At 39.3% G+C, this 25,584-nt stretch overlaps 1 protein-coding gene and 1 pseudogene across 2 annotated transcripts in view; both read left to right on the top strand.

The window, feature by feature from the left end:
• LOC123516604 (TELO2-interacting protein 2-like) overlaps positions 1–25,584 on the top strand; it is a 71,656-nt gene that overhangs the window by 41,171 nt on the left and 4,901 nt on the right. Inside the window, exons 6-8 of one of the 2 annotated variants that reach the window (XM_045276150.1) lie at positions 7,463–7,550; positions 22,110–22,232; positions 23,609–23,776. In XM_045276150.1, coding sequence (XP_045132085.1) covers positions 7,463–7,550; positions 22,110–22,232; positions 23,609–23,776 — 379 coding nt within the window. The remainder of the gene's footprint in view (positions 1–7,462; positions 7,551–22,109; positions 22,233–23,608; positions 23,777–25,584) is intronic. The other variant, XM_045276151.1, reaches the window with a different exon arrangement.
• Positions 11,319–13,067, top strand: LOC123516603 (annotated as a pseudogene).

Genomic DNA, 25,584 nt, shown 5'->3' with positions numbered 1-25,584 from the left:
GTCATGTCATGGAAATGGGAAAGAGTGAAAGATGACCAGTAGGAATCTATAAGATGGGAGATGGAGTAGAACTGAAGAAAGTAAAAAAGAAAAAGGATCTAGGAGTGACGATGGAAGAAAACAATCAATTGGTATGCCATATAAATAAAATTTTCAGAGAGACATAATTTGCTAAGAAATATTGGATTAGCATTTCACTACATGGACAAAGAAATGATGAAGAAATTGATAATTACTATAATAAGACCCAGATTGGAATATGCAGGGGTTGTGTGGAAGAAACACATAAGGAAGTTGGAGAGACTACAAAAGATGGCTACAAGAATGGTTCCAGAATTTGAAGGGATGACATATGAGGAGAGACTAAAGGCTATGGATCTACTAACTCTGGAACAGAGAAGGAAGGGAGGGGATCGGATACAAGTTTAATATTGATGAATGGAATGGATCAGGTGGATAATGAGAAACTGATCCTGAGAGGGATTATGACATTCAAAGCACAAGATCGCATAGTAAAGAATTGAGGAAGAGAAGATGTCTGAGAGATGTTAAAAAATATAGTTTCCCGCAAAGATGTGTTGAGACGTGGAACAGTTTGAGTGAAGAAGTGGTGTCAGCAACGAGTGTGCATAGTTTTTTAAAAAAATTGGGTAAGTGTAGATATGGAGACGGGACCACACAAGCGTAAAACCCAGGCCTTGTAAAACTACAACTAGATAAATACAACTAGGTAAAAATACAGACACACGCATGGCTATCCTCTTCCTATCATCACTATTTTTTCCAACTCCTTAATGCAAGGGTTAACCAGTACTCTCAGTCATTTATACCTTTCACTGGTAAACTCTGGAACTCCTTACCTGCTTCTGTATTTCTGCCTTCCTAAGTCTTGTCATCTTTAAGAGGGAGGTTTCAATTTAGAGAGCTCTCTAATTTTGGCAAATGCTTTTCTTCTAGTGAACCAGCACCCGAGTGGGCCTTTTTTTTTTTTTGCTGGCCCTCTCCTACATAAAAAAAAAGCTCTTCATGTACTTATTTAGACTTGTTGTTCATGTATCTGTTTTTGATGTGGAGACCCACTGAACAAGAGCTTACAACTCAGTTTTGGGTCTCAACTCATACTCATACTTTGAAGAACCTTGTCTTAGACACTCTACTAATTTCCTAAATTACCTTAATAAATTCACCACATGCAAGACTTGGTCAGCTGGCCATTGTATGAAGGTACCTGGATAGTCATTGTGGAGTCACAGTTTACCTCTTTCTACCACTAAGAGAGACTGCTACAGATCTTACCACCTCCAGCATTATTGTGAATTTGCCTGGACAGATTTATCCATTATTAGCAAGCTAATATAATGATATTTGGGGGACCAGTTTGTCATTGGTTTTTGCCTGACATTGTAGCTCATCATGAGCATATGATATATACGTTAAGTTGAATTTCATCACTGCTCTCTCTCTCTCTCTCTCTCTCTCTCTCTCTCTCTCTCTCTCTCTCTCTCTCTCTCTCTCTCTCTCTCTCTCTCTCTCTCTCTCTCTCTCTCTCTCTCTCTCTCTCTCTCTCTCTCTCTCTCTCTCTCTCTCTCATATTATGATCCAAAATATATCAGTTTGTTTAAGGCCCATCCACACTAGGATACTTTGTTTGGAAACATTGTTTCCAAACTGGCCTCTGCCAGTTGGGGGGACCTGAGGAGGTATTATGCTGATTTTCCTGGAATGATTATTGCTTACGTGTCAGAGACCCATCTCTTTGTGCTGAACGCATAACAGAGGTGTTAGTATCTGGCATGGAGGCGTACATTCCTCATTCTTTTTCTCAACCTAAACCTTCTAAACCTTGGTTTAACTCAGCCTGTTCTCGTGCTATACATGATAGAGAGGTTGCCCACAAAAGGTACTTGAGCCTTCCATCTCCTGAATCTCATGCACTTTATATCTCTGCCCGGAATCATGCCAAGTCTGTTCTTCAACTTGCCAAACACTCTTTCATAAATAGGAAATGTCAAAATCTTTCAAACTCAAACTCTCCTCGTGACTTCTGGCATCTAGCCAAAACATCTCAAATAACTTCACTTCTTCATCTTTCCTCCTTTATTTCATCCTGATGGCACCACTGCCATCTCTTCTGTCTCTAAAGCTGAACTCTTTTCTCAAACCTTTGCTCACAACTCCACCTTGGACGATTCTGGGCTTGTCCTCCTCTCCTCCTCCCTCTGACTATTTCATGTCTACAATCAAAATTCTTCGTAATGATGTTTTCCATGCCCTTGCTGGCCTAAACCCTCGGAAGGCTTATGGACCTGATGGGGTCCCTCCTATTGTTCTCAAAAACTGTGCTTCTGTGCTTGCACCTTGCCTGGCCAAACTCTTCCAACTTTGTCTATCGACTTCTACCTTTCCTTCCTGCTGGAAGTTCGCCTACATTCAGCCTGTTCCTAAAAAGGGTGACCGTTCTAACCCCTCAAACTACAGTCCTATAGCTTTAATCTCTTGCTTGTCTAAAGTTTTTGAATATATCCTGAATAGGAAGATTCTCAAACATCTGTCACTTCACAATCTTCTGTCTGATCGCCAGTATGGCTTCCGTCAAGGTCGCTCTACTGGTGATCTTCTGGCTTTCCTTACTGAGTCTTGGTCATCCTCTTTAGAGATTTCGGTGAAACTTTTGCTGTTGCATTAGACATATCAAAAGCTTTTGATAGAGTCTGGCATAAAGCTTTGATTTCAAAACTGCCCTCTACGGCTTCTATCCTTCTCTCTGCAACTTTATCTCATGTTTCCTTTCCGACCGCTCTATTGCTGCTGTGGTAGATGGCTACTGTTCTTCTCCTAAACCTATTAATAGTGGTGTTCCTCAGGGTTCTGTCCTGTCACCCACTCTCTTTCTATTATTCATTAATGACCTTCTTAACCAAACTTCTTGCCCTATCCACTCCTACGCTGATGATACCACCACGTTTCCACGTTCTTTCAGAGACGTCCAACCCTTCAGGAAATTAACAGATCACGCGGGAACGCCACGGAACGCCTGACTTCCGATCTTTCTAAAATTTCCGATTGGGGCAGAGAAAATCTAGTAGTTTTCAATGCCTCAAAAACTCAATTCCTCCATCTATCAACTCGACACAACCTTCCAGACAACTATCCCCTCTTCTTCAATGACACTCAACTGTCTTCCTCTTCCACAATGAATATCCTTGGTCTGTCCTTTGCTCATAATCTTAACTGGAAACTTCACATCTCATCTCTTGCTAAAACAGCTTCTATGAAGTTTGGTGTTCTGAGGCGTCTCCGCCAGTTTTTCTCGCCCCTCCAACTGCTTACTCTGTATAAGGGCCTTATCCGTCCCTGTATGGAGTACTCTTCGCATGTTTGGGGGTTCCAGTCACACAGCTTTGCTTGATAGGGTGGAATCGAAAGCTCTTCGTCTCATCAACTCCCCTCCTCTGACTAACTGTCTTCACTCTCTTTCTCACCGCCGAAATGTTGCATCCCTTTCTATATTTTATCGCTATTTTCATGGTAACTGTTCTACTGATCTTGCTAACTGCATGCCTCCCTCCTCCTGTGGCCACGCTGCACAAGGCTTTCTTCTTCCTCTCATCCCTATTCTGTCCAACTCTCTAATGCAAGAGTTAACCAGTACGCTCAATCATTCATCCCTTTCACTGGTAAACTCTGCAACTCCCTCCCTGCATCTGTATTTCCAAATTCCTACAACTTGTCTTCTTTTAAGAGGGAGGTATCGAGGCATTTGCTCCCCTGATTCTGGCTGACGGTTTTGGCACTTTTTCTACTCTTTGGAGAGCCAGCGCTCAAGTGGGCTTTTTTCTAACTTTCTTTTTTTTTTTTTCCCTTGGCTGGCCCTCTTCCGTACATAAAAAAATAAAAAAAAAAAAGTTTGCAAACTGTTTGGAAACAGTTTGCATACAGTTTGGAAACAATGTTTCTTGTGTATGTGTTTCCCATACAGAATGGGAAACATTGTGTATTTACCTAATTGTATTTACCTAATTGTAACATACGGGAAAAGAGCTATGCTCGTGTTGTCCCGTCTCCATATCTATTAATGTCCAGCTTTTTCTTAAAATCATGAATATTCCTTGCGTTGACCACTTCCACGTCTAAACTATTCCATGCTTCCACCCTTCTATGAGGGAAGCTATATTTTTTCACATCTCTCCTATAAGTGGCCATTTTTAGTTTTTTCCCATGCCCTCTCGACATTCTTTCATTCCACATACACAGATCTTCCCTATCCATTTTTTCCATGCCAATCATCACTCTGTATATTGCTATCAGGTCTCCCTTTCTTCTGTTTTCCAGGGTCGGAAGTTGCATTCTTTTCAGTCTGTCTTCATAAGTCAAATCTCTTAAGTCAGGCACCATTTTTGTTGCAGCCCTCTGTACTTTCTCTAGTTTCCTTATGTGTTTCTTTAAGTTCGAGCCCACTGTATTGTTGCATATTCAAGCCTCGGTCTTATCATTGCAGTAATTATTTTCTTCATCATTTCTTCATCTAAATATACGAACGCCACTCTTATGTTCCTCAATAAGTTCAATACTTCTCCAATTATTTTGTTTATATGTCTCTCTGGCGATAGGTCATTGGTAATTGTCACCCCAAGGTCTTTTTCTTCATGACTGGTTTTATGTCTTCATTTCCTATCTTGTACATACTCCTGATTCTTCTTTCACTCTTGCCAAACTCTATTTTCTTGCATTTTGTCGTGTTGAACTCCATTTGCCATGTACAGCTCCATTTCCATATTCTGTCCAAGTCTTCCTGGAGTAGTTCGCAATCTTTGTCACATCTCACTTTTCTTAACAATTTTGCATCGCCTGCAAATAGGCTCACATAACTGGACACCCCATCCACCATGTCATTTATGTAGACCGCGAACATTACTGGTGCCAACACTGATCCCTGTGGAACTCCACTCTCCACCAAGCCCCATTCTGATGGTCTGTCCTTAATTATTGTTCTCATTTCTCTTCCTACCAAAAGTCTTCCATCCATTTTAGTAAACTGCCATGCACTCCTCCTACCATTTCAAGTTTCCAGATCAGTCTCCGTGTGGTACCTTATCAAAGGCCTTTTTTAAATCCAGATATATTCCATCAGCCCAACCATCTCTTTCCTGTATTACATCTATCACCCTCGAATAGTAACATATCAGGTTTGTCGTGCATGAACGCCCTTTTCTAAAACCAAATTGACACTCACAAAGTATGTCATTTTTCTCCAAGAAGTCTGTCCATCTATTCTTCACCACCCTCTCACACATCTTAGCTACCACACTTGTAAGTGACACTGGTCTATAGTTCAATGGGTCTCTCTTGTTACCTGATTTATAGATTGGGACAATGTTAGCTCTTTTCCAGTCTTGGGGCACTACACCTTCCCTTAATGAGGCATCAATTACTTCACAAACTTTTTCTGCCAGTTGCTCCTGCATTCTCTTAAAATCCATCCTGATACCCCATCAGGTCCCACAGCTTTTCTCACTTCTAAACTCCCCATCATATTCTTGATCTCCTCCACAGTTACTTGAAACTCCTTCATAATCCCTTTCTGTTCCATTACCAGTGGTTTGTCAAAAGCAGTCTCCTTTGTGAATACCTTCCGAAAGCATCCATTCATAGCCTCTGCCATTTCCTGGGATCTTCACTGCATACTCCATTTACTTCTAAACTTTCAATACTTTCTCTATTTTTGATGTTGTTGTTCACATGTCTGTAAAAAAGCCTTGGTTGGTCTTTACATTTATCAATTATATCCTTTTCTTGTTTCTTTCTTTCTTCTCTTCTAATCAACACATATTCATTTCTTGCTCTTTTGTAACTTTCCCACTGCTTAATCCGTCTTTTCCTTCTCCACCTCTTCCATGCATCCTCTTTTCTTGTTCTAGCCTTTTCACATCTATCGTTAAACCAGTCCTGCTTTCCAACTTCTATGTTGTCTTATTGGTACAAATTTTTCTCACCTTCTTTGTATATTTTTATAAATTCCTTCCACTTTTCATTTGCTCCCTTAGCACTCTTGAATTTCATCCAATTTGTCTCTTGAAAGAATTTCTTTAGGTTTCCAAAATCTGTCTTGGCATAATTCCATCTTCCCACTTTATATTCTTCATTTCTTCTAGATTTCTCTTCATCTATCACCTTGAACTCCAAAACTGCATGATCACTCTTTGCTAAAGGGCACTCCACCCTCATCTCCTCAATGACCATTGGCTCTGTACTAAAGACCAAGTCCAGTCTTGACGATGCTCCTCTCCTCCAAACCTAGTATCTTCTTTGACCCACTGAGTTAACACATTTTCCATTGCCAGTGTCAATAGTGTATTTCCCATGTTGTCTCTGATCCTTCCATTGACCAGTCCTCCCAACACACCTCTTTACAATTAAAATCTCCCATCATTATAGTTCGTTCCCAGCCACCCAACATTTCTTCCAGACATGTTCCTGTATCACTTATCATTTCTTCATATTCCTGTACTGACCATGCATGTGTGTGTGTGTGTGTGTGTGTGTGTGTGTGTGTGTGTGTGTGTTTTCGTGCGCGCGGGTGTGTGCAGTGCGTGATGACAATGAATCATCAGTACCCGCACGAGAGCCACCATCCGTAAAAGTATCTCAAAGTCACTCGTGGACATCCGAAGAAAATTTATGAAACCTGCTCCATCTAGTCTCAATTCCTTCAGAAGCAAGTTACCATAAATGGGTCCTTTTTCTAAAAACTTTCTCACCCATGTCTTTCTCTTTTTCTTGCCCTTCCTTGACAACAGTGCCAAGTAAAATACAGAGGCTGCTGCAGCAACTTCTACACTCATCAAAGGCATGACGACAACTGAGGTGTGGACAGGAAACATTGTTTGCAAACTGTTTCCAAACAAGTTTTCGGAAACAGTTTGCATACAGTTTGGAAACAATGTTTCCAAACAAAGTATCCTAGTGTGGACGGGTCTTTAGAGTTTAAAGAAATATGTAACATCACTGTGAAGACATAAAAATTAGTGTTGATAAAGTAGTTTTGTTAACTTTGTATAATTCACTTTTTATTGTTTTCCATACTTGTTTTAAAAATATCATTTGCTTTGGGTAATACCTTGTAGATTTTTCATTAATTTTCAGTGTTTTATAATTCTTGAGGAATCATGGAAGGATATAGACACAACGACCGTCATCCATACATCAGGTGTTTGTTTCCCATTGTTACCATTTCCACACTTGATTTTATTAATTAGTCATTTTTAAACTTCGTTCTACTGTGTATTTGCAAAAATTATTATTATCCTCCTTTCTCTCTCTCTCTCTCTCTCTCTCTCTCTCTCTCTCTCTCTCTCTCTCTCTCTCTCTCTCTCTCTCTCTCTCTCTCTCTCTCTCTCTCTCTCTCTCTCTCTCTCTCTCTCTCTCTCTCTCTCTCTCTCTCTCTCTCTCTCTCTCTCTCTAGATGGTCTAAGGAATTACTGGATGTATGTGAAGATTACTTAGCAACATTTGAAGGACCAGCAGCACAGGACAGAATAAATATTTTGAAGGTAAGTACGTGATCAAAGATGTTATTACTATTTTAATGATTTGAATGTTTACTTCAACTGCAATTGATCACAACACACACACACACACACACACACACACACACACACACACACACACACACACACACACACACACACACACACACACACACACACACACACGCCCGGTAGCTCAGTGGTCAGAGCGTTGGCTTCACAAGCCAGAGGACCGGGGTTCGATTCTCCGGCCGGGTGGAGATATTTGGGTGTGTCTCCTTTCACGTAGCCCTGTTCACCTAGCAGTGAGTAGGTACGGGATGTAAATCGAGGAGTTGTGACCTTGTTGTCCCGGTGTGTGTGTGTGTGTGTGTGTGTGCCTGGTCTCAGGCCTATCCGAAGATCGGAAATAATGAGCTCTGAGCTAGTTCCGTAGGGTAACCTCTGGCTGTCTCGTCAGAGACTGCAGCAGATCAAACAGTGAAAGTGAAACACACACACACACACACACACACACACACACACACACACATAAGATCTCAGAAGAGGAAGAGTGCCTATATGCTGAGGTAGAAGAAAGTGTTAGACTAAGAGCTTTTGAGGAAGGCAAAAGTAGACCATTGAAATTGAAATTAAAGTCTCAGGTGGCAGCTGAGGACTTGCTGAGGAGGGCTTGGAAACTTAAGGACTCTGAGGAAACCAAAACAATTTACATAAGAAGAAATATGTCACAGGATGAGGATGAAAATGAAAGAGCTTGTAACTGAAGTGAGAGAGAGGAATGAAGAAAGAACAGAGGAGGAAAAGACCAAGTTTTTGGAGGATGAGAAATGGGAGGCTAAAGAAGTGGTGGATAAAACAGACGGAATAGACATTACATGACAGAAACATGGAAGAAAGAGACTAGGAATGGAATTCAAGTGACTTACACGAATATAGATGGATTTCTGTCTAAGAGGCTAGAATGTATGGATTACCTAAGAAATAATGAACCGGACATAATGTGTGGAAACAAAGTTAAGGCCGAAATAAAGCTAGATTGGTTTGATGTAAAACACTACAAAGTATGGAGAAATGATAGAAAAATAAAGGAGGTGGTGGTATAATGGTTCTTACTAAGGAAGATCTGATAGTGAAGGAGGTGAACTATAGTAAGAGAAATGAGGAAGTGATAAGTATGCTTATAACAGATGGCAAGAGGGACATTAATATTATAACAGTATACATACCACCCAGAACCAGTGCTTGGGAATATGAACAGTATCAAATGGTGATGAGAAATACTCTAGACAGAATGAAGCAAGAACTCATCAGAAAGGATAGAGTGATGATAGTCGGAGACTTTAATTGTAAAGAAATAGTGTGGGAAGACTACGTGGTGAACGGTGGTGAGTGGGCAGAGGAATTGTTAAAGGTAGCAACAAATAACTTGATGACACAGTGGGTGAGATCACCAACAAGGTGCAGGGGACAAGATGTTGCAGCAAGGTTGGATTTGGTATTTACCAGGGCATCTCTAAAAGAGGAAATTGAGCATGAATGTCCCTTGGGGAAAAGCGATCATGATGTCCTAAGCTTTGAGCTGGATACGGAATTAAGCACGAATAAGATTGTGGAACACAGGGAGGAAAAATTAAATTATATTAGGGCAAATTATAACCATATAAGGGAGTTCTTTAATGAAATTGACTGGTCCGTGGTATACCAGGAAAGGGATATGCAATTGAAATACGATAAATTTATGGATTTATATAACTCTGCTGTGAAAAGTTTGTGCCATATCACAGAAAGAGGACTTTAAATAATAAACAGTGGTTTAATAGAAATTGTGAAGAAGCAAAAAAGAACAAAGAAAAGGCATGGAAGAAACTTAAGAAAAACAGTGATGTATTATCAAGAGAAGTTTACAAAACAGCAAGGAATAGATATGTTGAAGTAAGGAGAACAGCACAGAAGGAATATGAACAGAGGGTGGTGGAAAACTGTGATAGTGACCCAAAATGTTTTACAAATTCATAAATGGAAAACTAAATAAAAGGGAGGCAATAGAAAAGGTAAAAATGGGAAGAAGTATATGAGGATGCTAGATATAGCTGAAATTTTGAACGACAACTTTTGCAAAGTGTTTACAAAGGAGGAGCATTTTATGGGAGGAAGGCCTACGGAAATAAAGCAAATGCAGGACATCATGGTTACTAAGGAAGATGTAAGGAAAATTATAAGCAATCTGGATATTAATAAATCAATGGGGCCTGATGGCATATCTGGGAGGTTGCTAAATGAATGTAAGGATCAATTGTTGAACCCATATTTGATATTGTGGAAACCTCCATACGAACAGGATTAGTCCCGAAAGAGTGGAAAAGAGCTGACATTGTGCCTATATATAAGAATGGTAGTAGAATGGAACCGTTAAATTATAGACCAGTATCGTTGACTAGTATATTGTGCAAGGTATGTGAAGAAGTAATTAAAGCTAAGTGGAGTGAGTATCTAGAAAGTGAAAACATTCTGAGTGAAAGGCAGTTTGGTTTCAGAAAAGGAAGATCGTGTATCCAATTTATTATGTTTTTATTCAAAAGTGACTGACATACTACAACATAGAGAGGGATGGGTGGATGCTATCTACCTGGACTTGAGAAAGGCCTTTGATAAAGTACCACACAATAGACTGATGTGGAAACTAAAGAAGATTGGAGGAGTAAATGATAAACTAGCAAAATGGATGGAAAATTACTTAGTGGGAAGAGAAATGCGAACAGTGGTGAAGGGAAGGAAGTCCGAGTGGAAGAAGGTAACCAGTGCTTGGTCCCATCATGTTTTTGATTTATGTTAATGATATGCTAGTAGGAATTGACAGTTACATGAATATGTTTGCGGACGATACCAAAATTATGAGGAGAGTAAAGAATGTGGAAGATTGTAACAAGTTACAGGAAGATCTTGATAAAATATATGAGTGGAGTAAAGAGTGGCAGATGGAATTTAATATAAACAAGAGCCATGTTATGAAAATGGGAAGAAGTAGATACAGACCAAACAGGGATTACAGGCTGGGTGATGAGAAAATTGAAGAGACCAATGAGGAGAAAGACTTAGGAGTAACCGTGCAAAACACTTTGTCACTGGAGAAACACATTAACAAGATATTTTGGAAAACATATAACATGCTTCAAAATATTGGCCTTGCATTCCACTACCTAGATGAAGGAATCTCAAAGTGATGATATCGACCCCAGGGGTCGATGGGACCATCCAAGGGGTCGATGAATATCCAGGGGGTCGAAAGGGGGTCGATGAATAATCGAAGAGTCAGTAAATGGTACTGCTGGAGTCGAAGGGACCTTTGAAGCCCCCGACTAGAAATCCCAGATTATAATTTGTAAACATCTGAAGAATATCGGGCACCATTAAATAAAAAAAAAAAACATAATTTATTGATTTCAAACAATAGGAAATTTTAGCAGTGCTGGCAACACTACATTCAACCAATCTTCCTTGTCTCGCACCTCTACTGCCTGTACCAGGGTCCGTACAGGAAGCATTCCTGTCTCTGTCCTGTACTGAGTGAGAGTATTCCCATACCACCCCCCCCACCCACACATCTCGCTGTCTCGCTGCTGCTCGCATTCAGTGTACTCTTAGCTCCGTAACTGGTCCGTGAATTGATTATTGTGACGCATTGAAAATTGTGTGTAATAGACATAATGGCTGCTGTAGCTGCTAAGAAGAAATGCCAGTATTCTCAGGAATATTGAAATATGGATTCATTACTTCATTAACAATGACACCATGCCATTATGTCTCTTGTGTGAAAAGACTTTCAGTAATGATGCCATGAAACCTGCAAAGATGAAGGACCACCTTGAAAGAGTTCACTCTGATAAGAAACACAAAGACCTTGACTATTTCAAGACACTGAAAGAAAAACTCAAGGGTCGATCAAGTATCAAGACCTTTTTCAAAGCCCCCGCCAGTGCTGATACTGAAGGAGGTTTAAAAGCCTCATACAACATCTCCCTCATGATAGCAAAGAAAGGAAAGGCACACACTATTGGTGAAGAACTCATAATCCCAGCCATTAAAGAAGTTATAGAAACTGTTATGAAGAAGGATTCTAGCTCTGTTTTGAAAAATTTGCCATTAAGTAACAGTACAGTGCAAAGAAGAATTGATGAAATGGCAGATAATGTTGAAAAAACCTTGGTGTCTGAACTTCAGGATAGTAAGTTGTCTCTACAACTTGATGAATCAACTTTTGGCAGCTCTAATCTTCTCATGGCATATGTGAGGTATTACAGTCAAAGTCAAAAGGACATAATTGATGAATTTTGTTTGCTAAATATCTCACAGCTGATGCCAAAGGTGAAACAATTTTACGATGTGTGCAGCAGTATTTTGAAAAGCACAACATACCTCTCAGTAATATTACTGCAGTGGCTACTGATGGTGCACCAGCAATGATTGGCGGTACAGAGGATTTGCAAGCCTACTCAAAGAAAAAGTGCCTAATATACGTACTGTACACTGTGTACTGCACAGGCAACATCTTGTAGCCAAGAAACTCAGTGGTGAACTGCATGATGCCTTGAAAGTGTGCATCAGGGCAATTAACAAAATCAAGGCACATCCACTTAACTCGCGATTGTTTGCACTGCTGTGCGAAGAGAATGATGACATGTTTAACCAATTGCTCCTGCACACTGATGTAAGGTGGCTGTCTAGAGGTCACAGCTTACAAAGACTTGTTGACTTGTACAGCTCAACTCTTCAGTTCCTGGCAGACGTGGACTCATCTCTATGTGAAGAGTTGAAAAAATGCAAAAATGCCCTTTTCTATTTGGCAGACCTCTATTCTAAATTTAATGAGACACAAAAATGCCTGCAGGGTAAAGATGTTACCATCATTCAGGCCAGGACAGTTCTACTGGGATTCCAAGGCAAGCTTGGCTTGTTCAGAGCTTCACTGGCCCGTAGAGATTTTCAGTATTTTTCAAACTTACAACAGGTACAAAGTGAAAAAATTTCTGATGGTGACCTAGAAACATACATAACTCATCTGGAGAATTTAATTGAAGACTTTAAAGTGCGCTTTGAAGACCTGGAGAAAATGAATGTGCCTGAATGGATCCTAACACCGTTTGATGTTGAGATAGGGAATGCAGACATTCCATTACACTTGAAGGAAGAATTCATTGACATGACTGTGGACCTGGAAGCAAGTGCCTTGTTCAGAAGAAAAGGCCTCCGTGAATTCTGGATCAACGAGAACAACGTTGCTAAATATCCTCAGCTTTGTGCAGTGGTTGAGCCATTTTACTTGCTTTCCCAAGTTCATACATGGTTGAAGCTGGTTTCAGTCATGCAAATGCAGTCTTAACAAAGCAGAGGAACAGACTAAGCTTGGAAGAACGAGGCGACCTACGGCTGAAGCTCACCAACCTGCAACCTAAAATCAGCATCCTTGTTGAGGCCCATCAGGCACATCCTTCACATTAATGATGTCAACATTGAAGGAGGAAAAGGTATGTTGCACTGAGAATTAAGTTGCATATACTGTACACTTGACATATTTTCATACTGTGTTTAACGATTTTATAATACGTACTGCATGTCAACTACTACTACTACTACTACTACTACTACTACTACTACTACTACTACTACTACTACTACTACTACTACTACTACTACTACTACTACTTCTACTACTACTACTTACTACTACTACTACTATTGCTTTTGACATTGGTATTTTTTTTTCTTTAATTTAAAGCTAGGGGGTCGATGAAAATTTTGAAGTCTCACTGGGGGGTCGACGAGTTAAAAAGTTTGAGAACCCCTGACCTAGATGAAGGAATGATGAAGAAGATATTATGCACCTTAATAAGACCCCTGTTAGAATATGCAGCTTGCGTCTGGTCACTGCATATGAAGAAAAATGTGAAGAAGGTGGAAAGGGTACAGAGGCTGGCAACAAGGATGGTACCAGGACTCAGGGAGTTAGACTATGAGGAAAGACTGAGGAAACTGGGGGTGACCACATTAGAAGAGAGAAGAACAAGAGGAGACATGATAACTATGTATAAATTTGTGAACAAGATTGACATATTGGACAGAGAATTGATAAAGGTGACCACAAGTAATTATCTCCGAGAATGGAAAAAAACTAATAAAAGACATCTGTCTAAATGCTGTGAGAAAGTACAGTTTCCCGCATCGTAGCATTGATAAGTGGAATAAACTGAGCAGTGATGTCGTTGACGCAGTGTGTGTCAATCAGATGAAAGAGAGATATGACAGGAGTGGACAAGGAGACAGGAGACAGAGAGCTTAGCTCGGGCCCTGTAATACACAAATAGGTAAATACAAATAGGTAAATATACACACACACACACACACATATATATACATGTAAACGACATCCACAATGGGATAGATTGTTATATTGATTTATTTGTTGATGATGCAAAGCTGCTAAGAGTTATCAAAACCAGGGAGGACTGTTTGCTGTTACAGAAAGATAACAAAATCTATGAGTGGAATAAAAAATGTAAATTGGAGTTCATTGCCAAGAAATTTCACTTAATGGAACTAGCAAAGAGCAAAAGAAGGCCAGTATGGAACTATATAATGGCAGAGGAACACATAATGAAGACTAAAAGAGGAAAAAGATCTGGGAGTGATTATACAAGGAAAATCTGAACCCCCAAAAACACATAGCAAGATATTTGGATTATTCAGAGGTGGGTGCACAAACCTTTTTTTGGGGTCCGAATCCGAACCCGAATCTTCGCCGGTTTTGGGTTCCGAATCTCCGAATAGCGAACCCGATTTTCAAAATTTTGGTGCGAACATTTATTCTGAACATTTGTCTACGAACCTCCAAATCTTTAAAAATAGCAAAGCGAACCTTAATTCGATACCTTCCGAACATTTCCAAACCTAAATTTTACTCATTCCAAATCTCTGAATCTAAATTTCCGATTAAAAAAAGTTTTTAAGATATCTACATTATTTATTAAACAAATTATTACTAGAAAAACAAATTATTAATACAAGACAGTAAAAGATAAAAACAAAAGTTCACAAAAAACAGTAAAAACCTTTAAAACAAAAATTCACAACACTTCAGTCTTCACTCTTCATAGATTCACTCTAACTTGTCGGCCCTCTTTCTCTCCCTCTTAACTAACTTCAGTAGAGTAGTCTAGCCTCCTTGGGTGTCCTCTCCAGAGTGTTGTCAGTGCAACGGTTGAAGAATGTCTGACTATTGTAGCACTGTTTAACTAAATCACCGCGCATGCGCGGTGGCTGCGTGTCACTAACAAGCGTTCTGATTGGCTGGCAGCCAGCTGCAGTCACAACATGAGAGTCTGTGGTACAGATAAAGCAACAGTTAAACACCACGAGTATATTTCCAAGTTCAAAGAAGGGCAGTCCAGGCAGTACTACTAGTCTTTGTTTGAGATTACACACACAGTCACACAGGCTTGCATATCGAGCACATTTCAAGCAGTGGTCATTTGAGACACACACACACACACACACACACACACACACACACACACACACACACACACACACACACACACACACACACACACACACACACACACACACACACAAATAGATACTGAAATAGAAGAGAGAAGCGAAAAGTAAAACACAATACTAATAGTCATAGGCATCTAGTTGTTACAGAAACATAGGTGTCACCACATCTGTATGCTGCGGAAAAGTTGAAAACCAATGTTTGGTCGTCTTCGGGGATACAGAGGTTGGATTCGAAAAAAAAGACGTTCTGAAGGAAGTCCGATCTTTTGACGGGTCGAATCGAACCTGAAAAATCCGATTTTGCTGGTCGAACAAATGGATAAAGGTTCGCAAACATTTGTTCGGAACGCCCACCTCTGGGATTATTATATAAAATGTTGACTAATATAAGAGTGGCATTTCAATTCATGGACAAAGATATGATGAAAAAAAATCATCACAAGCATGATACATCCAAAGATGGAATATGCAGCTGTGGTGTCGTCTCCGAGCTCTAAAAAAAGATACAAGAAGATTAGAATGGATACAGAAGATTGCTACAAAGATGGTGCCAGAACTAAAGGACAACATATGAAAAATGGCTGAAGGAAATGGAACTACTAACCATACAAGATAGAAGAGAATGAGGAGACCTAATAACAATGTGCAAAATAGTCTGGCATTGAGAAGATAGACAAGGAAGACCTGGTGCTGGTGACTGAAGAAGATAGAAGGACAATAGGTCATGTAAAGAAGATCAGGATGAGGCAGTGTGTGAAGGATATTGAAAAATACAGTTTTCCACACAGAACAGTGGAAAAGTGGAATGCATTGAATAATGAAGTTGTTACAGCACATAATGTGCATAACTTTAAGGAACAATTGGATAAATGGAGATATGAAGACAGGACACTATGAGCCTTGCTTAAACCCTGTACAGTACAAGTTGGTAAATGCAACTAGCTAAATAAATACAGACAATAGCTACAATATATGGAAGAAAATAGAGAAACAAAAAATGGAGGAGGAGTGATGTTACTTGTAAAGAAAGCTGCAGGTGGATGAAACAACTTATGAAGAAAGGATTGCTGAAGTGCTGTAAGCACGTGTAAGAATTCAAGGAGAACGTAAAAAGAACTTTGCTGATGTTTATGTCCCACCCAAAACAAGCTCATGGGGAAATGAAGAATACAGGAACTTAATTAATGATACCAGAAAATGTTTACAGAGACTAATTGAAAAGAGTAAAAACATAACAGTGATGGGTGACTTTAATTGCAAAGAAATATTTTGGGAAGACTTGACAACTGAGGGAAGAGAAACATCTTGGGGACAAATACTATTGAATTTAGCAGTAGACGATATCCTAACTCAGTGGGTAAAGGACAGCACAAGGTATAGAGCAAATGAAAAACGATCATGATTGGACTTAGTACGTATTTACTAAAGAAGCAGAGATACTCGAACTGGGAAAATAAAGAGTCCACTCAGTAAAACTGATAATTTATTACTTGAATTCAGGCTGAAAAAAGGACTGGAAGAAATTAGGAACAAAGTCTATAAAAATAGAAGGTACAATTACAGTTTTGCAGAATTATGGAAATACAAGCAACCCCCGCTTAACTAACGGGTTACGTTCCTAAAATACCGTTCGTTGCATGAATTTTCGTAAAGCGAACCAATTATAACAAGTTTGACCCCTGACTTGAACTTCCATTGAGAGTAAACAAAGCGAGAGTGCATCATAGTACAGTAAAAGGTTTAATGAAAGTAGAAATTATGAAGTTAACCATTTAGGCAGTTTAATTTAAGACTAAGTCGTTATAATGTACACTAATGTATGTATGGAAGTAACTTTATATCTTAAATTAATGAAGGGAGGGAGAGTGGAGTGGGAAAAACGCTAGCCGGCAATCTGTGGAATGTAAACAAAGGACGCATCATTGTACCACATACAAAACTTAATGTACTACATTTCCATAAGGCTTTCCATTTTATTTATTGCAGAGTCTTTTAGCTTGCAAGGAGGATACGGTCTCACCAGCCTTCTTAATAGAGTCTGCTGACTTGAAAATAGTTGAGACAGTAGATGGAGTCAAACCATGGTGGCAAGCAATGCTATTAGTTTTCTTGCCTCTCTCGTGTCTGTGAATAATATCCAGCTTCACTTTGAGAGTAAGAGACTTCCTGGTCTTCTTAGCAATGCTAGGCAACATTGCAGGGCTGGTTGCAGGGTGTTTTGGTAGCAATTTGTTGCTGGACACTGTTATTGTTTTGAACTAAGAGTGGGGAAGGGTAGGGGAGTGAGTGGTGCACGTTTTGTCCACAAGAGCTGCTTGTGTATTCAAAAGCCTGTCGGCGTGCGTGATACGGCGGGGCTTTCAAACTTGGAAAAAATTACCTGGATAAAATTTTGTTAAAGTGAGTTTGGTGTTCATTATACAAGCAGATGGTAGTAAAAGGAAACGTTCGTTGTAAATTTCATTGTGTGAACGTTCATTAAGCAGGGGTTGCCTATACCTTAAACAACCAGATTGGACTGAATGTTATATGTCGTAGAAAACTGAAAACAAGTGGAATATTTTAATGGAGAAATATAATGAGGAAATAATGATACATGTGCCAATGAAGTAAATAGACAAGCCTAGACACAAGGAATGGTTTAACAGAAGATGTGAGTTAGCAAGGATGGAAAGAAAACAAAAGCTGGAATAGATGGAGAAGAAATAGAAGACCAAGTCTTTGGTTAGATTACGTCTGGAAAACAAACGAGTAAATCAAGATTCGAAGAATGGAACAGGAAAGCTACGAAAAGGATATAGTGGATAAATATAAGGAACAGCCAAAATCGTTTTACTGATATGTAAATGGCAACCTGAAAAATAAAGGATAAATAAGCAAACTAAAATACAGTAATGAAACTTATGAAGACCCAGAAGATATGGTGGGAGTGATGAACATCTGCTTCCAGTTAGTCTTTACCAGAGAAAGTGACTTCCAATCTCAAACCCCACTGTAATTAACTGATAGTGTTTGTGAAATACAAATGTCCATAGAAGAAGTAAGGAAAATAATGGAAGAACAAGATGTAAGGAAAGGTTCATGTCCCAATGGAGTGTCAAACTGGATTGTAAAGAAATACAGTCATCAGTTAGCAGACAAAGTCCACATCATTATGAGTTCCTTAACAGAGGGTAAAGTACCAACAGATTGGAAAGAGCAGATATTGTGCCCATACATACAGACCAGTGTCACTGATTAGTGTAATAGCAAAAATATGTGAAACGATAATAAAGAAGAAGTGGCGGCAATACCTGGAGGAGAAAGGTATGTTGACAGATAGACAGTATGGATTCAGAAGAGCAAGGTCATGTGTCACAAATTTGATAAGCTTCTACTCAAGAGTGGTTGACATAGTGCAAGAAAGGGATGGCTGGGTGGACTGCATATACCTAGATCTAAAGGAGAAGGCATTTGACAAGGTCATGCACAAAAGTTTTTTTTTTTTTTTTTTTTTTTTTTTTTTTTACGGTAAGGCCTATAGCGCCTGTAGGCACACTTGAAGAGTGTATGGGAAGTGCTGTTCAGCTTCCGCCCATTAGTGGCGCAGGCAATTTTATTTATAGTGGTACCCATATTAGGGCCTATATCACCGCCCAAGCTCATCTTGAGTGTAATCACCTAGAACCTGGGTATCATGGTGATATGTAGGTAACTTTAAACCACTCAACAAATGGCAAAGTGTTTTAAGGCTGTATGTGGTGGGATTCGAACTTACGCATGGACGTCTGCCCGATCCCATGCTTACCTAAACTTCTGAAATGAATGGCTGACTTTCTAAAAGACAGAGAAATGAGAACAATTCTAACAGATAAAAAATCAGCCTGGAAAAGAGTCTTAAGTGGAGTTCCACAGGAGTTGGTATTAGCACCAATAATGTTTGCGGTATATGTGAACGATATACCAGAAAATATAGGCAGTTACATCAGTCTGTTTGCAGGTGATGCTAAATTAATGAGCATGGTGAATAGAAAAGAAGATTGTGAGACGCTACAACAAGACTTGATGAAGTAGTGGAATGGTCACTCACATGGGAAATGGAATTTAATACAAAAAAGTGCAGTGTTTTAGAATCTAGAATGAGCAAAAGAAGGCTGAAAGGAGTTTACTCAACAGGGAATGAAGAAATTAAGGAGTCTGAAGAAAAGGCCTAGGAGTAACCACTGTGGATAACTTGTCACCAGAAAAGCACATAAATAGAATTACAGGAAATGCTTATAAACTTTTGAGAAATTTGAAGGTGGCATTCACTTACATAGACGTAGATATGATAAAAAAAAAAACTGTTAACGACTCTAATATGCCCAGAATTAGAATATGCAGCTACAGTATGGTCACCGAACAAGAAGAAACGTGTAAAGAAACTAGAGAGAATACAGAGTGCAGCAACAAAGCTTCTCCCAAGTTTAAGTAAAAGGTCATGTGAAGAAAGGTTATGAATACTACTGTAGGTCTTACAACCTTAGAACAACAGAGAAGAAAAAGAGAAGATCTAATAGCAGTGCACAGAGAGATGAATGGACTGGAAAAATTAGATATAGAAGACTTAGTAACCTGGGACAACAGTGACACAAGAGGACATGGAAAGAAATTAAGAAAAGACAACTGCAGGAGAGATATGAAGAAGTTCAGTTTTCCACAAAGATGTGTAGAGGTGTAGAACGGTTTAGGTAAGAGAGTCGCTGAAGCAAGGACAATCAATAATTTCAAAGAAATTTTGGATTTGCATAAATATGAAGGTGAAACAGCACAAGCATAGCTCTTTTCATACGTTACAACTAGGTACATACAACTAGGTAAATACACACACACAAACACACACACACACACACACACACACACACACACACACACACACACACACACACACACACACACACACACACACACACACACACACACACACACACACACACACACACACACACACCGGCCGGGTGGAGATATTTGGGTGTGTCTCCTTTCACGTGTAGCTCCTGTTCACCTAGCAGCGAGTAGGTACGGGATGTAAATCGAGGAGTTGTGACCTTATTGTCCCGGTGTGTGGTGTGTGCCTGGTCTCAGGCCTATCCCAAGATCGGAAATAATGAGCTCTGAGCTCGTTCCGTAGGGTAACGTCTGGCTGTCTCGTCAGAGACTGCAGCAGATCAAAACAGTGAATAACAGTGAATTACACACACACACACACACACACACACACACACACACACACACACACACACACACACACACACACACACACACACACACACACACACACACTTTCACTACATGGACAAAGAAATGATGAAGAAATTGATAAATACTATAATAAGACCCAGATTGGAATATGCAGGAGTAGTGTGGACCCCTCATAAAAGAAACACATAAGGAAATTGGAGAGGCTACAAAAAATGGCTACAAGAATGGTCCCAGAACTTGAAGGGATGACATATGAGGAGAGACTAAAGGCTATGGATCTACCAACCTTGGAACAAAGAAGGAGAGAGGAGACCTGATACAAGTCTATAAATTGATCAACGGAATGGACCAAGTGGATAATGAGAAACTGATCTTGAGAGAAGAATATGACATCCAAGCACAAGATCGCATAATAAAAAGCTGAGAAAGGGAAGATGTCTGAGAGATATTAAAAAATATAGTTTCCCGCAGAGATGTATTGAGACGTGGAACAGTTTAGATGAAGAAGTAGTGTCTGCAACGAGTGTGCACACTTTTAAAGTAAGATTGGATAAGTGTAGATATGGAGACGGGGCCACATGAGCATAAAGCCCAGGCCCTGTAAAACTACAACTAGGTAAATACAACTAGGTAAATACACACACACACACACACACACACACACACACACACACACACACACACACACACACACACACACACACACACACACACACACACACACACACATACACACACACACACAATACTTTTCCTCATTTATATTAACGACATGCCAGAAGGAGTGAACAGCTACATAAATCTGTTTGCAGATGATACGAAACTGTGCAGAGTTATAAAGCAAAAAGAGGATTGTGAAATACTGCAAGAAGACCTAAATAAGATCTGGGAATGGAGTAAAGAGTGGGAAATGGAATTCAATGTGAACAAAAGCCATGTCATGGAAATCGGAAAGAGTGAAAGACAACCTGTGGGAATCTATAAGATGGGAGATGGAGTAGAACTGGAGAAAGTTAAAAAGGAAAAGGACTTACGAGTGACGATGGAAGAAAACAATCAACTAGTAAGCCATATTGATAGAATTTTTAGAGAAACATATAATTTGCTAAGGAATATTGGATTAGCATTTCACTACATGGACAAAGAAATGATGAAGAAATTGATAAGTACTATAATAAGACCCAGATTGGAATATGCAGGAGTAGTGTGGACCCCTCATAAAAAGAAACACATAAGGAAATTGGAGAGACTACAAAAAATGGCTACAAGAATGATTCCAGAATTTGAAGGGATGACATATGAGGAGAGACTAAAGGCTATGGATCTACCAACCCTGAAACAAAGAAAGGAGAGAGGAGACCTGATACAAGTTTATAAATTGATCAACGGAATGGACCAAGTGGATAATGAGAAATCCTGAGAGATCCTGAGAGAAGAATATGACATCCGAAGCACAAGATCGCATAGTAAAAAGCTGAGAAAAGGAAGATGTCTGAGAGATGTTAAAAAATATAGTTTCCCGCAAAGATGTATTGAGATGTGGAACAGTTTAAATGAAGAAGTAGTGTCTGCAACGAGTGTGCATACTTTTAAAGTAAGATTGGATAAGTGTAGATATGGAGACAGGGCCACACGAGCATAAAGCCCAGGCCCTGTAAAACTACAACTAGGTAAATACACACACACACACACACACACACACACACACACACACACACACACACACACACACACACACACACACACACACACACAGGATAGTATCCTGCAACATTTAGATATAATTCATGAGGAAATTTTTTGCAGGCCCTGCAACACTATGTGAACACTTGCTGGCCAGTAGTCCACTACCATGCCATGCACTTGCTGAAGATGGCAGTACGCCTTCTGTATGATGTGACTGAGAAAGACTGTGGTATAGAGGCAGAGGTTAGTTAATCCCTGTTTTTTGTTTTGCATTTGATTAAATTTGAATGGTTAGCAAAATTATTCTCAGACGAAACCCGCTTCTGGATGGTTTGATTAAGCCTATTTCCACATTGATAAATTTTTGATGTTGACTGCTGCAACTTGACTGCAACCTCCTGAATGTCAACTTTGCTGTATATGTGTTGTGACTCATACTTTGCAAGTATGCTGCAAATAAACAACAATGTACTGTAACCATGTTGCAACTCTGTTGGGAATCTGCTGTGACTTTAGAAAACAGCTGTGAATCCATTGTAACAGCAGTGTCAATGCTGCAATACTGCTTCAACACCACTGTGAACATGCTGCAACTCTCAGCTGTGATGAATCTGCTATCAATATATTGAACAATCCAAAACATTTGCCACTGTTTGGCGACGAACTGCAACTCAGCACACTGGCAACTCTGCTACAAATCTATTGTGACTCCATTAAGTCAGAGCACATTCACCTTTCAAATTTGTCATTGTGGGAATGGAGCTTTGTGATCTCCAAAGATTCTCTAACCCCTAAGGGAAATAGGAGTATTACACAAAATTATGGTGACAAAAGACATCTAACTTAATTGTCATTTATATTTTCAAAATGAATGTGAAATGAACCAATGGAAGTTGTTGATATCTTATCCAATGGGTAAAAGATTTTAAACATGATGTGATGAACAGTAAAAGTGTGACAACTGCCCCATAATGCTTTACTAATGAAAAATTAGTGATATGAAAATTTTGAAAAAAATAGGGTTAGGATTGAGAGGTTTAGATATATATATATATATATATATATATATATATATATATATATATATATATATATATATATATATATATATATATGATATATATATATGTAAAGCCAGTTCATTTTTTTTGATAATGAAGAGAAAAGTAAATGTTGATATTAGTACTAATATTCTTTGTAAAACTCTTGGTAAGGTATATGTAGTTTGATACAACGGAGTGGTGAGAATGAAAGTAATGAACCTTCAAAAGAAAAAAAAAGACATGAATTGTTGGTGTGGTTAGCAAGCTGAACTAGGTTTGCAAGATATGGCCATAGGTTACAAATTGGGTGAGTAGAAATAGGGCAAAATAAAACATTGCTACCCACTCTGAGAAAATAATGAGAACTTAGAAAATCTTACAGCACTCTAGGTATACAAATTGGAGATATAGATGTAAAGAAAATATATTATAATCTTAGTGTAAGTTAGGAAAAGTGCAAAACTTATGAACTGCTTTTATTTGAAGGTTAAAATGAGAATGTGGGAAAAGATTTGTAGGGCCCTGTCATTATGAAGAAGTTCATGCTTACAAAGCTGATGAATTCTTTGTCCTCAGAGTGTTGAGATTATAACACAAGAAGTACACAGACTTGTTGTGCTCCTGCATGCCGCTGCCCCAAACACAGTTCAGAAATTGTGCCGAGGCCTGCAGGATGTTTCTGTCCATCCACAGTGTGAAATGCTACTTCAGAGCTTGCATGCAGTCACCATGGAGGATGTATAGGTGAGTCATACTTTGCATTGCACTTAGATTTTGAGAAAGACATTAAGAGTTGTAGCCAGTTTTTGCCATGCTGAGTATGATAGGGCAATTTTGTTATTTATCTAGGAGATAAATGAGAACATAATTTATAGCACTATGCCAGGAATTAAGTATAATGTTCTAAATGGCAAATGCAAAGTTAAGTAAGAGGAAAGCCAAAACCTGCTGATAGCTGTTTCAGTAAATTGATTAACTCCGAAATGACGAGGATATTCCTTGCAGACATTGCTCCCAACCACACTAGTTTTGACAATTCCACATAAAATAGGCAAATTCACATTACCAACTTCTTTATCCTGCCTTGACCAGTTGATAAGAGTGTAATAGGATCACACTTAGCAATCCTTCCACTTCAATCTCCTGCAAACCCAAACTCTCATAGTCTTTTTTTCTTGAAAGAAAGTTGGGCATGAACTGAGAATGGGAATTTCCCGTGAGCCATTTTGCATTATCTCCACAGGACTAATTATATTATTAGTGTGACACCTTGGTAGAAAGGACAGGTGACTCACTCACTCACTCACTCACTCACTCACTCACTCACTCACTCACTCACTCACTCACTCACTCACTCACTCACTCACTCACTCACTCACTCTCTCTCTCTCTCTCTCTCTCTCTCTCTCTCTCTCTCTCTCTCTCTCTCTCTCTCTCTCTCTCTCTCTCTCTCTCTCTCTCTCTCTCTCTCTCTCTCTCTCTCTCTCTCTCTCTCTCTCTTGACCTACATGACGCTGCAGAGCTATGTTACCAAATGTGATATTTATGTAAAACCTAGACTACTGCCTTAAAACTCTAAGCATTGGTCACACTGCATGGTTTGGTAAGCTAAATAAGCCATAGTTAATGCTTGAATTGCAATAAAGAAGTAAAATAAACTGATATATGTAAGGAAAATAGTGATTTTTTTTTTTTTTTTTTTTTTTTTTTTATGTCCTTGTCCATAGTGCATGTAGGTAACTTGAAGAGTATTGGAAGCATTGTTAAGCTTCCACCCATTAGCGGCGCAAGCAATTTTATTTATAGCGGTACCATTAGTAGGGCCCATATCGCCACCCAAGCGCATCTGTGGTGTAACCACCTAGAACCTGGGTATCATGGTGACATGTAAGTAACTTTAAACCACTTGACAAATGGCAAAGTTTCAAGGCGGATTGAAATCTACACGTGGATGTCTGCCCAATCCCACGCTCACCACCTTATCCACTATGCCACAGCCTCCCTATAGCAGGGTAGCTCAGGCAGTATTTAAACGTTCTTATGAGAGTAAAATGACTCTGCATGATAAAGGGCATCTGGCATCTGTGGTTAAGTGATGAAAGTGAAATAACTCTCTGCTGCCTGTGTTCAAATGGTTGTGTGGCATGTGGTAGCCTAAACTAGAAGCCAAAATCCTCCATCTGCATCTCTCACTAGTATTTCTCAGTTACTCATTCACATAAATGCTTAAGTCTATCATCTTGCAGACACACTAAAGGAAATAGTAGGGTGGCCAGACATCCAGCTTTACACCAGACAGTCTTCCTATTGAGCACATTATCCTCTATCTGGCACAACCTCATGCTGGACGTGTATTTGTCCTCCTTTCATGGGAGGATAAATAGAGAATAAATTAAGAATAAAAATTTAATTAATCAGTAAATTGATAAATTAATAAACAAATCAATTACCTTAGAGAAATAATAATTCCATACAATTAGAATATCTGGGAGTACTGAGGCCAATGTCGGCGACCACAGACTTAGACAGTTAAGTGAGTAGACTGGAATGGT

Source organism: Portunus trituberculatus, chromosome 41 (genome assembly GCF_017591435.1).
Source record: "Portunus trituberculatus isolate SZX2019 chromosome 41, ASM1759143v1, whole genome shotgun sequence".
NCBI classification, from domain to species: Eukaryota; Metazoa; Arthropoda; class Malacostraca; order Decapoda; family Portunidae; genus Portunus; species Portunus trituberculatus.
This window is presented reverse-complemented; position numbering and strand designations above follow the sequence as displayed.